Source organism: Anser anser (assembly GCF_964211835.1).
Source record: "Anser anser genome assembly, chromosome: 2".
Taxonomy (NCBI): Eukaryota; Metazoa; Chordata; class Aves; order Anseriformes; family Anatidae; genus Anser; species Anser anser.
In genome coordinates this window covers 128,863,275-128,887,261 of record NC_139721.1, presented here as the reverse complement: position 1 = coordinate 128,887,261, position 23,987 = coordinate 128,863,275, and the positions used below count along the sequence as shown (strand labels likewise).

The 23,987-nt window shown below is 39.9% G+C and overlaps 1 protein-coding gene across 1 annotated transcript; it reads left to right on the top strand.

The window, feature by feature from the left end:
- Positions 1-336: 336 nt before the first annotated feature.
- Positions 337-23,857, top strand: KLHL7 (kelch like family member 7). Its single transcript, XM_083824507.1, has 11 exons — positions 337-611; positions 3,827-3,929; positions 4,875-4,968; positions 6,132-6,256; positions 8,482-8,657; positions 11,256-11,430; positions 12,826-12,968; positions 17,479-17,719; positions 20,320-20,521; positions 20,808-20,905; positions 22,599-23,857. The coding sequence occupies exons 1-11, from the start codon at positions 492-494 to the stop codon at positions 22,880-22,882; spliced, it is 1,761 nt and encodes a 586-aa protein (XP_083680633.1). The 5' UTR covers positions 337-491; the 3' UTR covers positions 22,883-23,857.
- The last annotated feature ends 130 nt before the right edge of the window (positions 23,858-23,987 follow it).

The following is a 23,987-nucleotide window of genomic DNA, read 5'->3' as shown; positions in this document are numbered from 1 at the left end:
ACGTCCAGGGATGGGGCACCCACAGCTCCTCTGGGCAACCTGCTCCAGTGCCTCACCACCCCCAGAGCAAATAATTTCTCCCTAATATCTAACCTAAACCTCCCCTCTTTTAGTTTAAACCCATTACCGCTTGTCCTATCCCTACGCCCCGTGACAAATGGTCCCTCCCCAGCTTCCCTGTAGCCCCCTTTATGCACCGAAAGCTCCCAAACCCCAACCCCACAGCCCCCGCGCCCCCCCCTCTTTGTTTACCCCCGGCGGGGGCAGCGCACCGGCAAATGGCGCCCGCGCCTGCGCAGCCCCGCCTCGCTCCCTCAGCTCCAAGGCCGCCTCCCCCAGCCCGGCATCTCTCCGCCCGCCCGTCCGTCCGTGTGTCCGCCCGTCCGTCCGTGTGTCCGCTCCCGGCTGCGGGGCGGCCTCCGAGGGGTCCCCGCGGCGCCGCATGCGGCCCGCGACGGGTGGCGGGCCCCCGGTGCCGGCGGTGAGGGGCCATGGCCGCCGCCGGGGCGGAGAAGGGCGGCAAGAAGAAGACGGAGAAGAAGCTGGCGGCCCGCGAGGAGGCCAAGCTGCTGGCGGGCTTCATGGGCGTCATGAACTGCATGCGCAAGCAGGTAACGCGCACGCACACACACACAGGGCTGCGGTGGTCGAAATCCATTAAACACCCGTGAAAACAACCAAATCTGCTCGTGCTGCCCAGGCTGGGGGGAGTGCTGGTCGTTTTTCTCTTCTTGAGAGCCCCAAACTTGTGGTGCGAGAGTGGGCACGGGATCTGCGCGGCTCCCGAAACGTGAAGAGAACTTTCTGCTCCTCAGGGGAACCGCCTTGGCCCTGGCGTTAGTTAAAAGCGACGTGGAGCCAGGCTAGAGCTGGCCATGGGGCTCAGCTGCTCGCCTCCCAGGTCAGCCTGGTGAAAGGCTCAGGCCAGCTTTTAGTAACGTGTCCATCTGTCTGGGCCTGGCCTAGGAAGCGATATCAGATTCTGCTTTCGTCCATCACCCGACCCGTGCATCTTTTATTAATAACACTGTCAGTTACGCTTGTGTGCGTAAAGCTTTTCGTGTAGCTAAACCCTTGTGTATGAAAAACTGAGTTGGCTTCAATGAAAGGTTTGTGGTGACTTCAGGTCATGGAGCACTAAGACTTACGTTGACGCTCAGAGCCTATGACCTACTTCTTGTAGGTTTGTTTCTATTTTGAATCAGGTAAAACATATTCCAGGGTGTGGCTGAGCCCAGTAATTCAGCTGGGCACTGTCTGTCTCGTACTGCTGTCCTTCTTGGCAAGGGGATGCCAGGTGCCGCGGCTCTTTGTACTTGGGTAGAGGGAATAGAGCCCCCAGTGTGAGAGGATGAAGCTGAAGTGCTGCTGTGACACTTCGGGGTGTCTTGAAATTTGGTGTGCCAGCGGGGCTGCAACCCTGGATTTTGACTTCTTTTATTTTGCCAGAGTTTCCCAAAAACTTCAAATCAGACCTCAGGTGGTAGCTTTGCATGTCTATCCGCCACTCTAGAACTTGGCGTAGCTCATGATATTCTTGCTTGTTCTGGTTGTTTGTGGGAGGAGCAGCCTGAGGAAAACGTACTGGATCAGCTGGTTCATTGTGCTGCAGTTCAGTAGGACCTACAGGAAGCTCTTCTGCGTGCTTTGATAACTTGAGGATTGTGCTGTACTTATAAAACCTCAGTATGCTGTGAGTGAAAACTTTCCTGTGGTGGATATGGCAACCTGCATGCAGAACACCACCAATTAAACTGCATTGGTTTAATGACGTAGGAAAATGGTCTGGGGGAAGGTACGGCTAATTCTTGAGAGGCTGCTTTTTGCGTGAGCTGGGATTTAGAGGCAGCTGCTGCGTTTATGGGATTTCAGAGCAAACTATGGACGCATCTGTGCTTAGTTCTGGTGGGATGTTGGGAGTAAGTATGTTCAGTGCATGGAGTTGTTGCTCATCTCCAAAATGCGATGACCTATATCTTTGTGGATTTTTACTGTGGATTTTACTATTTGACAGCACACGCATAAATCCTCTGTTGCCACTTTGTAGCTGAGTAGAAATGTGCCAAGGGGGAAGCTATTGAGAAGGAAGTTGGGACGGGTTTGCAAGGTGTCGCCGAGCTCACAAAGCTTGGCAGTGCTGGCTGACGCCTGGGTGTGTCCTCTGGTTGCCGAAATGCTGCTCATGCGTTGCATCCTTGGAGCTATGGAGTGATGCAAGTGGGTCCTTTGGAACGAAGTTCTTCCTGGGAATTTCTGTACGCTGTTTGAAATAGACCAGTTGCACGCAGGAGTGTCACAGAGGAAGAAGAAAGGAAAGCGATGATCTGTTCTGGTTGACAAATATTTCTTCCCACGCCCAGAGAGGCTTTAGGATATCTGAGATGCTTCAAATACTGAGCTGAGGCAGTAAACATGCGGACACTAAACATACCTTACAAACACAGCACGTAGGTCAAGCAGCATTACAAGCCTTAGCACAGCTTGCCCACGGAATTTTATGGTATCTTATAGTGCTAATGTGCAACGCTTATTTTGAACCAGATGTTCTGGGAATTCCAGCTTTAAAAGATTTCCTTTGAAACTTTTCTCACATGGTCTTTTTTTATTGATTCAGTCATAAATGGTGCCGTGGGTGCACAAAGGAAGTTGGCTGTCATACACCCCTTCAAATCTATACTTGTAATTAAAACATCTATACTTGTAATTAGAGCATTTTAAAATATATCATTTATATTTTGTCCTGTGAACACTTTCTGATGGTTGTCCTCTAAGAAGCTAAAAAATATACTTTTTTCACAAGGCTACATGTGGATTATCAGCCGAAGCTGAGCCCTAAGTAATACTGTCTGTGTGGAGAAAATTCTAACGCTGTTCTAATCAAATATTTCCTTCCTACAGTAGAAATGCTGCTTTCTGGGGTTAGTATTGGGATGGCTGTAGGTAGGTGTTACCCAAAGTAGTCTCAAGATAGTAGCTGGAAGTGCTGAGCTAGCTTCCTAAAACCATTTTTTCTTAATACAAGAATATTACAGTTAACTGCAGTATGGTGCGCCTTTATTTCAGTCAGTGTGTCCTTAGAAAGGATACCATTTTAAAATCTATTCAAATAACATATTTTTACCCCAGCCCCTTACTCTTGTCTCCTGACAACTTCAAATTCTGTCACTTTCTCCTCGTAGTTTCTCCCCTACATGAACTGTCATGCGCTGTTTATATACAATTAGCAAACAATGAGAAATAAAAGTATATTTTGTCTGAAAGTTAGTTGCTGATCAGGTGTGATCATTCAGACTCTCCGATATAAGTGGTGGTTTTGGGATATGCTTTATTTAACATATCCAACTGCATGTTTTGAATTTGTTCATGGCTTTCGCTCTGGGCTGTATGATGGAATTCTTCAGGTATTGGGATCCTCTGAGGTTTTTATGAAAACTGACAGCTGAGTAAGTAAGAAAGCCCCTGATGGATGAAAAGGCTGCAGTGTCAATGCAGCCCCCGTTAGATGCTGCGGACACTGTTATAGGAGGTTGATGTAAATGTCACAGGAAAAGCTTTAGAGTTCATATTTTATCAGTGACCAGCTTTAGGGTGCAAGTTCATGGGGAAAACTGAGCTTTTTTTTCTTTTTCAGGTTGACTTTGGTCGTCCTGACCAAAGGTCTGACTTGGTTGCCTTTCAGAAAATATTCTTGTTACATGATACTCTTTTGAGTTATGGAGATTAAGGACACCAGTGAATTTCCTTAAGCTGCTGTTAGAGAAATATTTTTGAAAGTATTTCAAAAATGCTTATCTTTTTTCTGTTTGTCTTTTTTCCTTTGATTTAGAGAACTCTATGTGATGTCATTCTTATGGTTCAGGAAAGAAAGATCCCAGCTCACCGTGTTGTGCTCGCTTCAGCAAGTCACTTTTTTAACTTGATGTTCACTAGTAAGTCTTCAAAATCGTTTGATTTTATGCTTTCATGGTCATATGCTGTTAGATACATGGCTGACAAGCTGTTTATTTTATGAAAGTGATTAATTTCAAAGACAAGTGTAAGTGAAGATTGCTTCAGTTTGTATCCTTCCACTCATCTCTGTTCGCCATTCCCCTCGTTTTCACTTTATCTCTCCTTTGATCAAACCAAGTGTTACTTTGTATGAAAGCCCAGTTGGAGCCCATACACTGTATTACAGTTGGTTTCCCTCCCTTAACCTGAAAACTTGGGGTCGTTACTCCCGTGGCACAAAGGATGCCTGCCCTGTTCCTTCCCACCGTTAGGCACTGCCACTTAACAAAGCAGGCTTCCAGGAACGTAAGCGTTCTTGCGTTTGCACTAACTTTACAAATTTAGCCATGTACTACCTATCTTACAAATCATAGGTAAGGCGTGCAGAAGTTAAATTGACTTTAATGCGTGTTTTATAACACGGTAAGTAGCAGTAGAACGAGTGTGCCTTCCAGTGGTTGGCTTGTAACCATCTGCGGGTGAACTTGCAATGCTGGGACTGGGTGTGGGGAGCTCTGAGCTGGCTCTATTATCAGCGTGAATATGGAAATAGCTTTCAGTAGTGTAGTCTGTGCTTCCTGTCCTCGGTAATGCTAGCTTGGCAGTCTGCGCTGCAGTCAGCAGCGTTTCTGACCCTTTCTATTTAACACACGTTACAGCATAATCGACATAACGCGAGCATGCACGCACACACCAGTTACCTTGGTTGTCACACTGCCTCCTTTCTTTCGTGACTTGCATGAATAATCCTGGGAAACAGGAATAGCTGTGTGCAGTCTTAGCAAGTTCCCATTTTGTATAATTACTTTACGTTTTGCAAACAGTGGAAAATACAATAGCCAGAGTGGCTTATTGATGTAGTTTGTCTTTTAATCTATTTGCAGCGAATATGCTTGAATCCAAGTCCTTCGAAGTGGAGCTAAAGGATGCAGAACCTGACATTATTGAACAGCTTGTGGAGTTTGCTTATACTGCAAGGTAGTTTTGTTATTTAAAAATGACATTTCTGCTAGAAAGCCTGCCAATTGTAAATGGTAAAATGTTAAAATAATGCTTTCATGATTCATCAGTTTTATTACTATTATAATCCTTCACTCATTTAAAGTCTGATGTGACTAGACCTTCTATTCTCCTCCCCTCTTCCTTTTTATTTAATCAGTAGGAAGCCCCACAGACTAAAGAGGGTGGTAATTGTCTCCAGAAGGCAATTCAGAATGCTTCTGGCTTCAGTGTTGGAGTCAAATGATATTCCCCATTGTTCTGAAATCCAGGCCCCTGTTGATACCAGCAGGGGTTTCTCTTTATGGCCATAGTAGCTATCACAGATAACCATTTGTGGGAGTTGCACCTTCACCTCTGGTCGGGCTGGGTGGATAACTACTGTGTGAACAGCATTTCCCTTCTATCTCAGGCTGCCCCTGTGCTTGGTTTTAAATAGCACTGCAGGCACTGTAGTGTTTATACAAAGCTCGCTCAAACAGCTAGGATTGTGAACGGTACTTTGCAAGGAGCTCTTATGGCAGATGGATGGCAGGCCCTTCATCTTTGTGCTGATGGGATTAACTCTCTTTAAGAAGGCTTTTTCTGTTTTCTGAGAGGAGTCTTGTGTGCTTCATCCGTGGTGAGACACAGTGTCAGCACCCCAGCCATACTGTTGCCTCTGCTGGTGCACAAACGCTTGCCTGTGGGCTCTGGACCTTTTCTTCAGGCACTCCCAAATAGTTGTTCTGCTCGTGCACTTCAGACAGGTCAACCAGAGCAGTCTCCACAATGAGTTTAGACAAATTTTGCTGATGTCTGTTTGGGAGTAGGTGGCTGTCAGGAAAAGGTTCTGTTCCTTTTCTGTTTTGTAAAAATGGCTAACCACACAAGTCAAAGTAATTAGCATGGTATTCCAGATGGCCTGTGTTAGAGGCTTAGCCTTTAAAATCCAGGACTGTTTGCCCTTCCTTAGTAAAGTACAGCAAACCAAAGCAATTTGGAAAGACCATGAAGGGAAGCTGTCTTCCCTGCATGGAAGAGAAGGATGCTTGGGGAAATATCAAGGGAATAATTTTGCCATTATTTCAATTGGTTTAAGTTGGTGTTTTGGCTGCAGCTAAGTAGGTATTTGTGCTAACTTTGCATCTTCTGTTTCGCAGAATTTCTGTTAACAGCAATAATGTCCAGTCTTTACTAGATGCAGCAAACCAGTATCAAATTGAACCTGTGAAAAAAATGTGTGTGGATTTCTTGAAAGAACAAGTTGATGCTTCAAATTGTCTTGGTAAGAGAAATGCAGACTTAATTTTTACTTTGTTTTTAACTTTGCTGTTCTCAAAAAACAGTATCATCTAAAAGACGGTAACGCTTAGCTAAATCCAGATACATAAAAAATAATTTGGCTCAATCTAAACCGTTTTCCCTTGCCATAAACAAAGTGATCTGGCGGTTTTTGGTCAGTACCAGGGTCCACTGACTTTGCTAGGTCTCATCCCAGATTAGCAGCAGCCTGTAGCTTCTTGTTTGTTTGAGATCCTCAGCTGTTTAATGAGGTGGAGCTTTCAGTTGTTGTTACTGTACTTGGAGGTGGAATTTGACAGTCGTAGTTCATACAAAATTAATGTATCTTCTAAAAACTATGAACAGGATAAGTTTAGGTTACTCTTTTTTAATTGCTTCTCCTTTTGAGTGAAGTCTGTGATTGTCATCTGGGCAGGTTTGGTACTTGATATGCCCTGTAGCCTTACTGTATACTCAGAGTTACAAAAAAAGATAAGCAGAACTTGGTGTGTATTGATGCTCCAAGATTTGGAGCACTTTAGTCTCCAATTAAAGAAAATTTATAAAGCTTCTTACTGACCTTGGTTATGTTATTCTCCTAGTGACATCTCAAGTATGTTATAGATGTTTATAATATCAACAGAAATGTTTTGCAAAGTATCTGAATTAAAGGATTCAACTGATGCTTCAGTGCAGTACAGCAGTGGCTCCGAAACAACTGCTGGAAGGAAGACATCACTTTCTGAGGAAAATGCCACTTATGCTTGCTTTGGGGCATGTTCAGTCCTCTGTGGTCTTTGTTAACCAGAAAGTTAATTATATTCTCTTAACGCTTGCATACTTTGCTAATTTATATCAAAAGGGAGATCAAGATTAAATCAATTTTTCCACAAGATAATGCTTTACAAATTGAAAGGCGTTCTCTGCAGACTCACAGGCAAGCCCATAAAAATGTGTACTTGAAAGAAACCGTGGTGAATCTGCAATCTCTCGAAATTGTTATTTCTCACTTGGAAAGCAGCTCATCAGAGACATGCTTGGATTTTATTATTGTATTTTGCATCCTACTACTTAGAGAAGCTCACTGTAGTTGCATCCCATGGGTTGCCTTTGGCTGGTGGGTTGCTTCTACCACCCCTCCATCCTCCAGAGGAGGAGGAGAGGGAAGATTTGCAGCATGATGAGCAGATTTCCTGCTGAATAACCCTGTGCTTACCTGGTTACTAGAGGGAGGGCTGGAAACAGTGCTTCTCAGTAGCAGTTGCTGTTTATACCTTTATGCGAAGTTTCTGCTCTTGAAGCAGCATCAGCTTGACTTTTTTGTGTCGGCCTGCAGCAGTTTGCTACTGACACATCAGAGTCCCAGTTGGTTGTGGCTCTTACAGGCGGTTGGGCTGGGTTGGTGACCGCTGCTGCGAGACCGGGTCAGGGAAGGTCGCGAAACCTGGAAGCAGTCTCTCAAGCTGTGCTGGTTAGACTGGGTGGTTGTAGTGTGGCTCAGACCTAGTTAACGTGCTGTCGTCTCTTTCACAGTGGGGAAGGAAACAGCGAGGAAGTAGTTAATAGAGCAAGTCCTACAGGCCTGGCTCTCCAGTTAGTTCTGCAGGGATAGGGATCACAAGTTTGGGCTTATCTTAGTTTGTCCTGAGTTGCAGATGAGTTACAGCAGCATCTTTTTTTCTTTTGTTTAAAAAGAAAATGCATATCAATAAATATTAAATTGGGTTTGTAACTATCAGTGAAATTACAGTATTTTTATTCTAGTCTAGTATATTAAAAGTAGAACCATAGAATGGCTCGGGTTGAAAGGGACCTTAAAGATACCTAGTTCCAACCCCCTGCCATGGGCAGGGACACCACCCACTAGATCAGGTTGCTCAGGGCCTCGTCCAACCTGGCCTTGGAACACCTCCAGGGATGGGGCATCCACAACCTCTCTGGGCAACCTGTTCCAGTGCCTCACCACCCTCTGAGTGAAGAATTTCCTCCTAACCTCTAATCTAAATCTCCCCTCTTTTAGTTTGAAACCATTCTCCTTGTCCTGTCATTGTCTGACTGAGCAAAAAGTTGCTCTCCATCTTTTTTTATAAGCCCCCTTTAAGTATTGAAAAGCTGCAATGAGGCCATCCCTGAGCCTTCTCTTCAGGCTGAACAGCCCCAGCTCTCTCAGCCTTTCTCCACAGTAATTGCAGTTTAGTTGGGATTTTTTTTTTAATTTTTTCTTTGCAGGTATAAGTGTGTTAGCAGAATGCCTAGACTGTCCAGAACTGAAAGCCACTGCAGACGACTTTATCCATCAACATTTCACTGAAGTTTACAAGACAGATGAATTTCTTCAGCTTGATGTTAAACGTGTGACACACCTCTTGAACCAAGATACACTGACTGTGAGGGCAGAAGATCAGGTGAGATCCCTGTTTCATTATAAAAGAGCTCTGTCTTCTAGCAGCGAAGAGCATTGAACTTCACTATGGTTTTCTAATCAAGAAATAGACTGAGGCAGCTCTCTTCGTATGTTCCTACAGTGTGTGATGCACGTAGTGCTTGCTGAAAGTGCATCCTAGCTTGGTCAAAACCTGATGTTAATGAATATCCACACTTGAAGTGTGGATGTTACATGTGTAGTCTCAGCGAGCTGCAAAGAGAAGTAATAAAGGGAGTAAGCAAAACAGTTTCCTGTATTGTGGTAGCTGTAGGGCTTTCAATTCCATATAACATGAATGGAATTAAATTTAATGTATTACAGCAGTTGCTCCCAGATTGGGGTGAGATGTGCACCTTAATGGCTGCGTGTCTCTACCTGAATATGGGCTGAGTCTCAGCTTGTTTCAGACAGGAGCTGCTGCTGATGGAAATATGCATACGTAAACTAATCTTCCAGAACTCCGGAACTTAGGAGCAAGGTGCACCAAGCACTCGGAACTAGCAGCATTGACAGTGACAGGTTGGTGGAAGGCCTATATTTATGGAATAAATACACACAAAAAAAAATAAGCCTGGGTGGCTGGAAAGGGCCTAAAATTGATTCATTTAAAAGCTGTAAACTGTGGTAGAAAGTACATTCGCAGCAGTCCCATTTGGAAAACTTGATTCAGTATACCACAGCCCTGAATGCTGATTTGCCAGAATGTTCTTTTTACTGCAAGAAAATAGATTATAGGCGTGTCTGCACTGCAGCCCAAAGAAGTGATTGCAAGATGGTTGTAGCTGCTGGATTCTTCTTGAAGGTTCTCACTCACATCTGTTGAAACCATACTGAAGTTTTGCCTTTCTAGCTGGTTCTGGCGTTTGAACTAGATAATTCAAGTTCATTTAGCTATGTCATCACGAGTCTATGTGCCTCTTTGAAGTGCAACAGAGGGATCTTGTAATCAAGATGGTATGTGTGTGCACTTAAATAGAAACGGGTGTTCTGCTGACTCTGAAGTTTAGTCTTCACATAATTAATGCATTTTCTTCAGTGTATCTGTTACATGAAAATAAGAATTACTGTGGGTAGAGGAATAATATCAGGTGACAAGAATATGACAGCTGACTAGTTTATAAGTATAAATATGATTTAGGTCACAGTTCAAAATTCTTACCATGGACTGGGAAGAGTTCAGGCCACAGGGTAACAGTCTCAAAGCTAGAAGTGTTATAGTTTATTAGCTTGTAGTGGAAATTACACTTTAGAATTTACACTTTTGAAGTTTTGCTGATAAAGATGGCATGCTTCAACGTGGCATCAGTGATAGAAATTTCAGGTAGGCAGCATGGCATGATTAAAATTCCTCTTGTTAAGTGGCAGCGTACAGTATGAAATTGCAAAGTTAGTAAGTGATACCAAAGAAATCTTATTTCTTAGGAGTACCAAGAGAAAGTTGACATAGTCCAGTCTTTGTATTGGTGTAAAGCATATTTACATTTAGCAGAAACAGGAAGGGTAGCTTTGATTACTAAGTGGCCTACTTTTCCTGTACATTAGTGGTGTTTCTGTTGTTGATAGGGACAGGAACACTGTATGCCAACATTCTGCTGAATTTCCTTAGCTGATGGAACTTGAGCCTTAAATCCTTTTTTCTTTCTCTACTTTCCCTTGCTCTGTGGTCGTTTTGCAGGATTACAGCAGAGGAGGTTTAGCAATCCTTCTGAATAACTCATAATATGGAGAGACATTTAATGGCAGAACTAAATCACTCACAAGTGATCTCTGTGATCAGTTTCAGCTACAACGAGTAGGTATTGAATGTGTTAATCACTTGTAATGAAACGAGTGCTGACTCTGAAATGGCAGTGTAGTAGATAAGCTTGCTATGTCTGAGAGCAGCACTGAAATATCTTAGTAGATAGGAATGGAAAGGAAGTCCACTATTACCTTCCTGACTCAGAGGACAGTCATAAATAAAACAGGTTTCTTGGTTACCTTGCTTGTTCTGTCCTTCCTGCCCTGCCAACAAAACCCATTATCTTTTCCTGTAAAGAGGAGATAGAGAGGAGAGTCTCAGAACAGTAAACTTATGGCAGTCTGCAGTTAAAAAAGCGTATATATATTTTTAAATGGTCCCCCAAGACACAATAGCAATGCATTTGGAACTTCCCAGCACTGATTCGATAACAGAAGCAGTTTGTCAGTTCATGACACTATATAAAGCACAAACTATTTCAGCGCTTCTGGTGAAGTATTATCTGTGTTGTGACATTGAATGCGAAGCATACTAGTTTTAATGCTGCCCAGATAAATATGAATTGCAGATTCATGCTTCCCACTTGAAAAAAAGGTTAAATGGCAGTAGAAGTTTTTATTTAAAAAAAAAAAAAAGTTTTGTACATGGATTTTACTTCATACATGAGTGTTGTCTTGCCTTTTTGGAAGATGGAGGTGTATACACTTGTGAAATCTCCACGTACTGTTAAGTAAGTTAACTCTCAACAGGTAGAAGAATCTGTTCAGAGCACTGAGATTTAGCTTTTGTCTGAGTTTATGGTGATGTACATTATTCTTTTCTTTCCTTTTGTTTAAGGTTTATGATGCAGCAGTCAGATGGCTGAAGTACGATGAGCCAAATCGCCAGCCATACATGGTTGACATTCTTGCTAAAGTCCGATTTCCTCTTATATCAAAGAACTTCTTAAGTAAAACAGTTCAGGCTGAACCACTTATTCAGGATAACCCAGAATGCCTTAAAATGGTGATCAGTAAGTTGACTTCTAGTTGAAATCTTTGATGTTCTGTGTAACTTAAAAATTATGTGGAATGTGGATTTTTGAAAATTGGTTTAAAATGCTCTGACAACATTTTCACATTAAATACATCTGACTGTGTTCCCTTGAGGATGTTGCACTTATTTGAAGTTGGATTAGCAGATTGTCATGTAAATAGTACACATTCTTGTGAAACGAGAAAAGAAGTGAAAGTCATCACCAAATGATATTAACTTTGTGATGTGTAATGTAATGAAGTTTCCATCAATGGGTTGTCAGGGTAATTGGAAGCATTAGCGTGCCTTTGGGACACGATAGGAACTTCAGTGTCTAATATTCATATGTGAATTATTAAAATTTCAAGAAATTAATTTTTAATATTACAAAGCTTCCCTATGCAAATAAGAATGTTAAGCCTCTGTTGCGCTATTTACACCTCTAACATACTCTGGAAGCTGAGCCTAACAGATAGTTACATTCCCAAGGTACAGATGAGATGAGGGAACAAGCTTTTAGTTTTTTTAGACACCAAATCTGAAGTTTTATCACGTGAAAAAGAAAAGCCAAGATGTTGATAAATATTCCAGAAGAATTTTTGTATTCCAGTAGCAGTTACTTAGTCAGCTTCCTTTTAGTGTAAATCTAAAACTGGCATACAACTGTTTTCCTTCAGTCAACAAGCAAGATTCAAATTAGCCTATACGTTGGTAAGTATTTGCTGACCATCAGTATTTCAGTCATACTTCTTGCATGACGTGGAATTAGGTGGATTGTTGAAGGAATACGGATTTTTGTTTTAATGGTTTGTAATGTCACTAATATTTTTGTATTCTTTGGAATGTTTTTGTAAGAAAATCCTTATTTTCTTATAGCAATTGTAACTAATACTTTGCATTGTCAAGTAGTGAACAAAAGTGAGGGTTTTTCATAGATGCATTCCTTATTGATCAGAAACCATGGGGTCAGGAGCAGAGCGTGGTGACTCCTTGTTGCCTCGAAGTCCCTTCTTTAACATTGGTGCTGTTCTCCTTGGGCTCCCGGTTCTGCCAGTATTAGTCGTCTTTGGTTGTACTTCTTTTTGCCAGTTTCAGCATGGCAAACTTAGATGCCTGGTAGTATTGGCAAAAATACAGCCGATAGATAAATTGGTATGTAACATGCATCCGTATCCATGCCCTGTTGTCACATGGAGCAGGCAGATTGAAATGGGATGTAAATCTGGATGTATTCTCCTATGTGCTATTGCATACTGGTACATTTAAAAAACAAAACTAAGCTGTACAGATGTACTGTGGAAACTTGATTTCCCCCTTTTTTTCCCCTCCCTGGCCCTGGAACATCCCTTTCTGAGCCACACTGGATCTACAGCGGTTGTTGTGTTCCTTCCAGGTGGGATGCGATACCATCTACTTTCCCCAGAAGACAGAGAAGAGTTAGTGGAAGGTACGCGGCCAAGAAGAAAAAAACATGATTATCGCATTGCTTTGTTTGGAGGCTCACAGCCCCAGTCCTGCAGATATTTTAATCCAAAGGTAATCGTTACCTCAGAATGCATTAAGATTCACTGTTTGTAGTCCTCTGTGGTTTATATTTGCTGATGGTATTAACTAAGGCATAATGATCTACAAAATGGTATGGAGAAGAACGTATTCCCTGCCTCTTGGGTATACAGTTGGAAGGGTGTAGCTAATTAGGCATTTTCAAATCTGTGTACCTAGACGTAGTACTTTGTTTTGAGTAGGATGATTATGTGCTTGTTTGTTGGCAGTATTAGCTACAGAGTTCTGACATACATTTGAGTCGAGAATTGATTGGTGTGTGCATCCCACAGCTGGAAGTAAATAAAAGGTCACAGAAACATCAGGCAGTCAGTTAGGAATATGTAGAAATCCATATGCATGTGCATGCACGTATGTGTCCAGAGACTAACTCAAAGCAGTTTCTTCTTAGTGTAAGATAAAACATTGGCTTTTATGATAGTATAGAACCTGTTTTAGAATAGAAGGGGTTTTGATTCATTTAGTATAAATGTGTAACCATTTCTAAAGTCCAGGGGTTCACAATTCCACAAGTTAAGAGTATGTTAGAGGAATTGGCAGCCAGTTACCCTAGAAGTGGGGGGAAAAGTGAATTTCTACAACAAAAACCTTAGAGATGGCCAATTTAGAGCAATAAAACTTTGCCTGATATTTTCTTACATGTTTCCTGAATGAAGTCAAGCCACAGAAATGTTTATTACAGCTCTGCAGACTAGATGGGTTTGAAACATTGGCTGTTTGCAGAAGGATTACCCGTACGCTGTTTTACCAGCCAAGCACATGCAGTAATACAGAAATAAGTTTCTACCAAAGCATCAATGCTCTCTAATAAATTAAGTTACACACCTGTAATATTTTGTTGCAGAGATTCCAGTTGTTTCACCTCAGCATATTAAATGCTTATTACAATTTCAAACAGTTGTGTTATCTGTCTGAACTACATAATGAATGTGAGTCCCGTCAGATCTAATTCAGAATGAACGAGCCCTTGGGGTGTGTTTTGAACTTATCCAACATGAATTTGCATTCCCTTAGGTAAAATAAAATTGAAGCCACTTCTTACGAGCATTGATCAAGTTTGGAGGAAAAAAAAAAAAAAAAAAAAAAAAACAGATTTGCTGACTTAAAGTGAGACATTTAATTTGTATTTTTATTGAGAATTCCAAATTCTTGAATTATGTTCATCTTTCTTCACGCATATGCTCAAGTAAGATATATAGTGGGGTGGGAGGAACAGAGCAGGTAATTTTTTTATTTTTTCTTTTTGGAAGAAATCTTGCAGAATTACTTCTTGCTGGAGCTGTGTGGTCTTGCATGTGGCTTAACTGTGGGGCTGGGTGTGGGCAGAAGGGTAGGGGCAGGGAAGGAGAAAGAAGAAAGTAATTGGAGAACTTGATTCTAATAAGCATTGTCTCCCTTCAATGTTCTTTTTTCTAGTGCTTATATGCTTCCTCAAGTGTTCTTAGCTAGCCTGTCATGTCTTCTTCAATAGCTTTACTTAATTTATTTTTAGCTTTTAAGTTACTTAAAGGCCCTTTTCTGGATATTTTCCTAGAGTGTTTCTTTGATCTTTACCTATGACAGTAGCTTCTTAAATGCCACAAACCAAGGATCCAGAACCCCTGTGGGATTATCGTCACGTGCATGTGAAATAGGTGTGGGATGTAAGGCTCCAATGCTGCAAATACTACATCACATGTTTAACCTGCTTTAATTAGTCATATCAAAAGATAATGGGAGTGTCAGAGTGCCAAAAATCAAGGTTATATATGTACTTCTGCAAGGTTTTAGGACCTTGGGAAGGAATTTAAATTCCGTTTTTTGTTGTCTTCAGGGTTGATTGAATAGTGACCTAAGCCTCTACTTTTGATTTTAATTAAATTCAATAATTTAATTAAATCCTTATGCATCAGCTAAAGAAATAGTTCAAAACAAACTTAGGTTATGTTTCTTCTGAAAATATTATATTGGTTATGAGTGACATAACTTTCACTAATACTGCAAAAATTATTTCGCTATTGAATAGGCCGTGTTTGTTGAAGCTGTAAACAGAATTACTTTGACTATCTTTGTCTTTGATGTGCTGTGTTTAATACTTCAGTTGTTGCATGTCCTTCAAGAGATCAAAATGATGGAACAGATGCAGACTGGGGCATAAAACTCTTGTGGAGCAATCTGGCACTATTTTGAGTAGAGATGTTTGGTTTCAGAATTATGCTGAAAATCTTAGGTGTTCTATTTGTGGTGGTGGGAAACATTTTCTTGTTGAATTTTCCACAGAGCATTTTAAAAAAAGCCTTTTTCCCAAGTTGGAAATAAAGTTTTTTTATGATTTCTTGATTAAAATTTATACATGACTTCATGGGACTTTGAGGTAGGAATATACTTACTCCTTTGAAATTATTCTGTTAGCCCTAGTGACCAGAATTAGCTGGAAGTTTTAGCTTTTAACAATAAAAATATCTGCCAGTGGCTATTAAAAATTAACAGATGCCTGGCGTTGATATTTCTTGACAATTAAGAGAACCAGCATACCTCTTACAAGGAGATAAGGAGCTGTAGATGATACACTGTTAATGGCAAGGTTGTCCATATTAGACATGCCTACTGTTCTTCCTTGGAAGAGGAAGTAGCAACTGAAATGGAGGAAGAAGTTTTAAACAAAAGGATGTGCTCTTTCACGTGGCCCATAATTATTACATCTGGAATTGTCACTGTAGGGTCTTGTAGCTGCCAAGAATTCAGATGGTTTTAGTAAGTTAAATTTCTTTTTTAATTAAAAAAAAAAAAAGCCTTTCAAAAACAATTAAATACAAAGGTACAGCTTCTGCCTCTGGTGTCCTGCATCACCAGCTGTTGAAAACCAAGGTCAGCAGGCGAAGTGTCAGCACATATTCATCTTGTTTTTTCTTTCCTTCTAACCCCACTACCCCACGCCCTGCAAAAAAAAAAAAAGAGGCTTGCACAGATCTTGGCTGTTGTTCAAAGCAACTGTTTGTAAACGCCTAAGCCCTACTGAGATGAATACTGTGGGGTTCAGGGCAACACGCTGAAGAGCACTGAAAGAAAAGAACCTAAATTGCCTCCTGCTGGAAGAGGAGGGTTCTGCTGAGTGTGCTGAGGTTATGGGAGAGCCTATGGCTTTTCATTTGGTAAAGCTGTGATTGAAAGGGTGGCTATGAACTGAAGCCACAAAAGTGGGTCAGATTTCAGCCCTTAAAACAGTAAGGGAAAACGGATTTCTGTAAAAGTGCCAGAAATTTGAGCCAGAAAATATGATGATCTTGCACAAAGCACTAAGACGTTTTTCTTAAGATTTATGCAGCTATTTATTTTGCCATGCTGTAGTATGGCTTTCCTTTCTAGGATGCCTCAGGACGTGTTTCTCACCATAAAGGGCCACATGCACCTGCCAGCTCTTCTTGATTTGGGGGATGCTACAGGAAAAGATTGTAAGATGTTTTGGACTATAACATGCTCTGCCTCTTTCTTTGAACCCCCATGTAGGAGTCGCTGTTCCTCCTCATTGACCAAGGTGTTTGAAGTATGTCCTTGCTAAGAAAATGTAATAATGTAATGTCTTGTGTGAACCATTACAATGAAGGTCATTCAGCAGGTTTAGCTAGACCATCCTGAGGTGACAGAGATAAGTTAAGGTCCCAAGCTTTCCTGTTCAGCATAAGACACAAGCTGTGCTTACGATGGCATGGAATATGTGAGATGCAATTATTCAAGAAGTGTTTCTTGTTCTGTATGCTATCCTGGTCTGCCATCAGTTGCTGAGTTTGGTGTTCTTAAGGCTTTGGGTAGCCTTAATGCCTATATTTGATACTTGCTGGTTTTGCCAATCCATGCAAAATCAGTTTCCAGGCAACATGACTGTCAGTATTTGTGATAAAGCATTACCCTATTTCTCATGCTATCAACTGTGGATAGCTATAGATCATTTGTGTTCTGTAAATTCTGTAAATAAGCTTCTAGTTGTTACGGTAATAAAGTATGTATCACAGAGCTTTTTAACTGAGTTGCTTGTCAATTTGGATATTATCTTTTCCCTTTTTCCATCGCCTTTGTTTGGTTTTACTTTCTGTACTTATTTTCTTTAGATGTAAGATGTCTTTTTCCATTCCTATAAAAGAAAATGCAATTCTGCTTTATTGACTACATGCATTGCTTCTGACTTGATAACAGCAGGAGGTCAATTCTGTTGGGGGAAAAAAAAGATCTGTTTTTCAGGGAAGCTGTACGGGGTGTACAGAGGGAATGAGGAAATAGAAATTGATAATGTCGTGGTTCGTTGCAGCTAACTATGTCTGTGTCTAAGCGAATTTTTCAAGAGTACGCCTGAGGAGTATTCTTCAATAAACAGTATTCATGTTTGTTTTGAAAAGGAAATTTAAAACTGACCATATCTAAATCTCTATGAAAAGCTCTGTTTGAAAAACACTCGCTGTGCAGGTAAGTGTTACAATCTATTAGACATTACCTGTTCTTTGTAATGCAGGATTACAGCTGGACAGACATCCGATGTCCCTTTGAAAAGCGCAGGGATGCAGCTTGTGTCTTCTGGGACAACGTAGTTTATATTTTGGGTGGTTCCCAGCTCTTCCCTATAAAGCGAATGGACTGCTACAATGTGGTGAAGGATAGCTGGTATTCCAAGCTAGGACCTCCAACACCTCGAGATAGCCTTGCAGCCTGTGCTGCTGAGGGCAAAATTTATACATCTGGTGGTTCAGAAGTGGGTAAGACACTAAAAATCTTTAAAACAAACCAAAAAAAAAAAAGCACAAACAAAGATACCTGGAGATTTTTCTGGTTTTTGCATGATTCTGTTGGAAAGAAACTGCACGTTGCCGTGTTAGCCTAATGAGTTAATTTTCCCATATTGAGAATTTTCTCCTCCCCACAACCCAACAAGCTATTTCTGGCGTGTTTTTAAAATGGTTTCACTTATTGAAATATTATTCACATTAACTAGGGTGTACGGCACACTGTACTTTGCAGAGTTAACTAGGGACAAGCAAACATGATTTGCCATCCCACTCTGCTATTAGTTTACCTCTATAAATCAACAGAACTGGTTTAAAATTTTCTCTGGCATATGGCCGGAATACCTGCATTTTGGCAATGGCATTCATTGTACAAGTTGGGCCTAATGATTTTTTTTTTTTTCAAAGAAAAAAGTGTGAAATAAAGATTTTGAGTAACTGGTTTTGGTGGTGAAGTTATACCTGATTTTTTTTTTTAGTCTGATTTTTCTGTGAAATGACAGAAGTTATCTTCTGTTAATTTGTTATTGTTGGCTTGCCTCTGTACATGATTAAATACTACTTTATTTAGATGTAGTTAAACTTGTCCTTGTAGTTAAACTAAGACCACTGGGGTTTTTTCCCCCCTTCCCACAAAAAAACAAACAAAAAAACCACTAGTGGGTGACACACAAACTCTAGCATAATAGCAGCTGTTAATAATTTTTGTCTAGATTAACCTGATGCATGTGCAGGAAACCAAAAGTAGAAATGTAGGTATGCTATTATCCATAAAAAGTTTTTTTAAAAAGTTCTGCCAAAAAACAACACTGTACCTAGGGAGAAATTTTTAGTAGATCCTATTGAGTTCTGTCTTGCTGCAGAGGAAAGAGAGCAGGAAAAAAATAGTTGTAATCAGTGCCAAACATTATCAAAATTTTACAGTTTCCCATTAATCGACTTAGTAATGTTATCTGACTTCTAAAATATCGGCTGCTACAACAGACCTCTTACAATAAGACAGTTTGTAGCTGCCACCTAGTGTGATAAATGTGACATAACACTTCCCATTATTTGAAACTGGTTTAACCAAGGCTTGGAACACTATAAAACCTCTTAAATCTTCCATGAGAGAGACAAAAAAGTCACATATAAAAATAAATAAACTCGCCTACTTTGCAGTTGTATTTTTGCTTTGGAATCCAGTGAACACTGCTTGTTTAGAAAAGCCTGTCTATCCTGATCAGAGTGTTTTCTAAATTGGAGCAAACAATTATGCGAAACTATTAATTGGGGAAAAAATGCTGTAGTGTGTTGTAGAGAAATCTAAAAATTGCATGCTGCTTGCATTGACTGGAGAGCTTGGAAAACAAAGTACTGTGCCAGTCCATTAAGGCAACAGGGTTTGCTTCACCTTTTAGAACTGACGGAATCCTGGTTTACTTGCAATACCCAGCAGAGTTTGAGCACTAAACCTACTGAATTCCTCCATTCAGGTGCAGAACAAACATTTAACATTATCCTGACAACATACTGAAAACAGCAGCTCTTCACTTTTTAGCAGTGACATTAAAGACAGTTATTCTCTACTTCCTGTGCATAAGAATTTGTACAGCTTCAAAGCAATAAGGATGTATATTTACTTCAAGAAATTGTCTCATTCTGCAGTTCTTAATGATATTGAAAATTATGTGGTAGGAGTAAACAAATACACAGTTTATAGAAGTCTACTCCTGTATTTTGGGTCTGGAAACGTAACGCTGTTCCACATATCTTGATGGTCCTCAGTGAGTGCTGCTAGTGTATGCACTTGGCTCCTTTCAGAGCAAGCTGTATCCAGCCGCCTCTGCTTTTGTTATGGCTAGTCATCCAAGCACAAGTATTTAAGCTCCCATTTATCTACATTTAAAAATAAAATGCTTTTGATTTCATTAATAGTTTTATTGGCCCTTGAGGGAGGAAGACAGACCTTGTGCTTGCAGAAAATATTAAGTATCTGCCAGGCCCAAGGAAGAAAGTAAAATGGTGAGGGCTAGCTATTTCGTGGTTGCTAATAATTAAGAATTATGCTTTAACATAATCTAGCTGTCTAATTCAAAAGCAGCAAATATTCTGGGAATTGTACAAATCACTTTGCTTAGAGAGAGACTCGCATGAATCTGTACGAACTTTACAAAGCTGGTTTCATCTTCACATCTGAAAGTTCCACGTCTCCAAGTAGTGAGAGTAGCATGGATTGATGGCGATTTGATCAGTACCTGATGGCAATTTGTTCAGAATCTGATCAAAATATACATCTCTGTTCAGTCCGGCTCCCCCTCCAAAAAAAACCTGCATAACTTATACTCATTTTCAAATGCAAACAGCAATTTTATAAACTTAAGTATTTTGGAACAAAAGAGTCAAGAAAACAATTACAAGTATGTGCTTTTTGAATAGTCGCAAATTTTGAGTTGGTTGGCCCTATTTTTAGTGGTGGAAAAGCACCTTTCCCCTTACAACTAACAAAGCAAATTTGATAATTACTGTTACTCTCCTCCTGAATAACGACCACCAAAATTAACGCCACTTTGGTGGGTTTCTTGTTTTTTAAGGAAATTCTGCACTGTATTTGTTCGAATGCTACGATACGAGAACAGAGAGCTGGCACACAAAGCCCAGCATGCTGACTCAGCGCTGCAGCCATGGAATGGTGGAGGCGAATGGCCTCATTTACGTGTGTGGAGGAAGCTTGGGAAACAATGTTTCTGGAAGAGTACTCAATTCCTGTGAAGTTTATGATCCAGCCACGGAAACGTAAGTGTTCTATCAACTCTGAATATTTTTGGTCACTTTGTGCTTTGCTCAACCAAGGAATGCCTGAAATACAGATGAATACGAAGAATTGTGTGCATTACAGTATTTTCCTGAGTTAAGCAGTAATGTATCATTTACTTGTAGTTTTACTTAAAAGGATAATTTTCTTCAGCTTCCCTTCATATTCCGTTTTCCCAGCTCCAGGATTTATTTATGTATTTTATATTTATTTTCTAGGAACTAAATAGTCAGTTTTCCTGTGGTTTCGTGTTGTTGTTTTCTCCAGGTGGACCGAGCTGTGTCCAATGATTGAAGCCAGGAAGAATCATGGACTGGTGTTTGTAAAGGATAAAATATTTGCTGTGGGTGGACAAAATGGCTCAGGTACTCCAGCACTTGTAATTCTCTGGATGGTCTCACCAGGTTTCATGGGGGGCCTTTTTTGCTTTTGCAAAGAATTCATTCTACTTTAGTCAGCTGAAAAACTTTGAGCAGTACCATAAAACATGTTCTGCTGCTGACACATCGTTATTGCCTTCCTTCTTTCTCTTCCATGCTTCACTATATCTCATTTCCCAAAGTGAAATTTTACTAATGATAATACAGTCAAATTCAGAAATGCACCCATAGTTTAGCCTAGTTCTGCAGTAGTTTAATATGGCTAAGCTTAAGAAAATAAAATTTTTTCTTTTTTTTTTTTTAATCCTTTATTGTGTATTTTGAGAAACTTTGTTATTCCTCTAAGAGACAGGTAAAAGTGTAGACGTTGTTTTGGGACCTTCAGTCTAAGTGAGCTATTTTCAAGTGGTGAAAAAGTAAGAATTTTCTTGACTGCCCTAGTTAATGAAATATGACTTACTGTCATAAGCAGGTCACTTTATGATCTGTCTCCTGATCTGTAAAAGCAGAGTGATAGCTAATTTCCCAGGACAGTTTAATTTTAATTTTAATTACATAGGGTTTCTGAAGTGCTTTTGAAAATGAAAACTTCTCTGCTAGGAGATTTATTAATTATTATTTATGGTAACTAGAATATCTAATTTCACATTAATGCTCTTTTAGAATATAGCTTTTACTTTAATTAGCTACTGAAATTATTCCAACATGATTGACTCTTAATTCAAAAGTAGCAGTAGATAAAATCTTTGTACTTTATCTAACAGTTATGGTTAGAACTGCCACTTTGCAAAAATTTTAGTGTGTTTGCTTGAATGTGTAGTACCGAGGCAATAAGTAAAGTATTTTGGTGTTTATGTTCTGCAACCATACTGATAAATTGTTCTTAATATAATGGTGAAGAATTACGGGATGAAATATTTACACCTCCTGAGATTAGACCTGAGAGATTAATTTTTACAATAATTCAAGAGTGGAAGTGAAAACTTTTCTGTGCCTTCTAGTCATTATTGTTAAATAGGAATAACAAGATGTTTGTAGATAATGTGAAGCATGATAACTGCCTGTTTCCTAAAGAAACAAATCTTACATAGATCTTATATTTTTGATCTTATAGAGATCTTATATTTGATCTTATAGATCAAATCTTATATTTCCTTAATAACTTGAAACTATTGGCCCTTCTAAAGGCACTTAGGCCATTATGATATTAAAATCCTTGAAATTTATTGGAGAGACATCCTCCTTCAGTATATGACCTATTTAAGTAAAAGTATGCTGATGACTCCTCTAGAATGAAACGGTCGCACTAGGGGCAAGCTTGAGGTAGTTTCCTAACTTTTGGTTACTAGCCACAAATCCATAATATACTGGGCATTGTTCTGTTCATGAAGCAACACATTAGAATCTTTAGTAAATGAAATGTTAATCTTTATAATGTGAAACTTGTAACAATACCTCTCATTTTCAGTCTCCTTTCTACTCTTCTTCCTGTATTTTAAAAAAAAGGGGAGGGCAGATAGTTTGGAAACCTGTGGCCCTTCTTTTCAATGATTTTTTGTTTGATCTGTGTTTCAATGTAAACCTTGCAAATAACTAAATTTTATGAAGCATTTGTATGCTCAAGTTCAGCCTCGACAGGATATTGTAATAAGCAGTTATCTGTTTCATTGCTTTGTAGGTGGCCTTGATAATGTAGAATATTACGATATCAAGATGAATGAATGGAAGATGGTGTCTCCAATGCCATGGAAAGGTGTTACAGTGAAGTGTGCTGCTGTGGGATCTATAGTCTATGTCCTGGCTGGTTTTCAGGGTGTTGGTCGCTTAGGGCACATTCTTGAATATAATACTGAAACAGACAAATGGATAGCCAACTCCAAAGTCCGTGCTTTCCCAGTGACAAGTTGTTTAATCTGTGTTGTAGACACTTGTGGTGCAAATGAAGAAACATTAGAGACCTGAAGACGTGTAGGAGATCCTGAGAAATTCTTCAAGGACTTGGGGAAAGATGGCCATTGGTACTTTGCTTCCATGTTTTACTGAATCTTGTTATACTGAATAATAGGAAAAACTGAAATGCAGTCTTTCAATTTGTATATACAGCTTATTGTATAACATGGATTTTTGTGATGCCCATTTTATTGTCTGTTTTGAGATGGGGATGTGTTTTAAGAATCCACTTACCTACCTGAACACATATGCCATCTTCCTGTAAAAGGACTCTGTGTGGCCTTGTCAAAAAATAGACCCAAACCAGTTATTTAGAAGAACTCAAGGTGTTTGATGAACATAACATTGCTGGTTAAATGACACTTACCAAGCACAGTTACAGAGATTCTTCCTTTGATAAAGGTGAGTAAAGATAGCTTGGGTCATGAGAAACGTGAGCAAACTTTTCTCATTCATACATATCTGCAAAAATCTTACCACGATGCAATGACTATTTTGCTCAGGAAAGACCAAGGACAGCAGTACTTAGATTCCTATACTGAATGGGGATAGATTATAGAGCTCTCCAGATTACAATAGGTGTTTTATTCTGGTGATTATCTTCCATCATGTGCATGACTGCGTACTGATTTTAAAGTCAGACAGGCCATATATATAGAGATAGATTTGAGAAATACTTTGCTTAATGTCATCTTTGGCATTTTGGGAAGCTCTCACAAAAGACTTTCCTATTTTATAAATGGGGGGGGGGGGGGGAAGGTCCACAATAATTGTGCACTATAGGAGCAAGTTGGAAATTCAAGATAATCAAACTCAGTACATCTTCCTAGGCAACCAGACTGTACATACTGTGGATGCCAAACCATTATCAAAGAAGTGAATAGGAATGGGAAAGCAAAGTCAATACAAAAAAAAAGTATTGATTTTTATTGAAAATGACTGTTTTTAAAATGGCACGAACCAAGTCATTAAAGTTATTTTGCAGAAGTCTTCTGAAGTTGCACATGATTATTAATCTCTGGTTTTGTAAATGTTTCCAGCCACCACGATACTAAATGTGATCACAATTTTTCTTCCAGCATAAAGCTCAACTTTTCAGGCTATCAGTGTCAATATT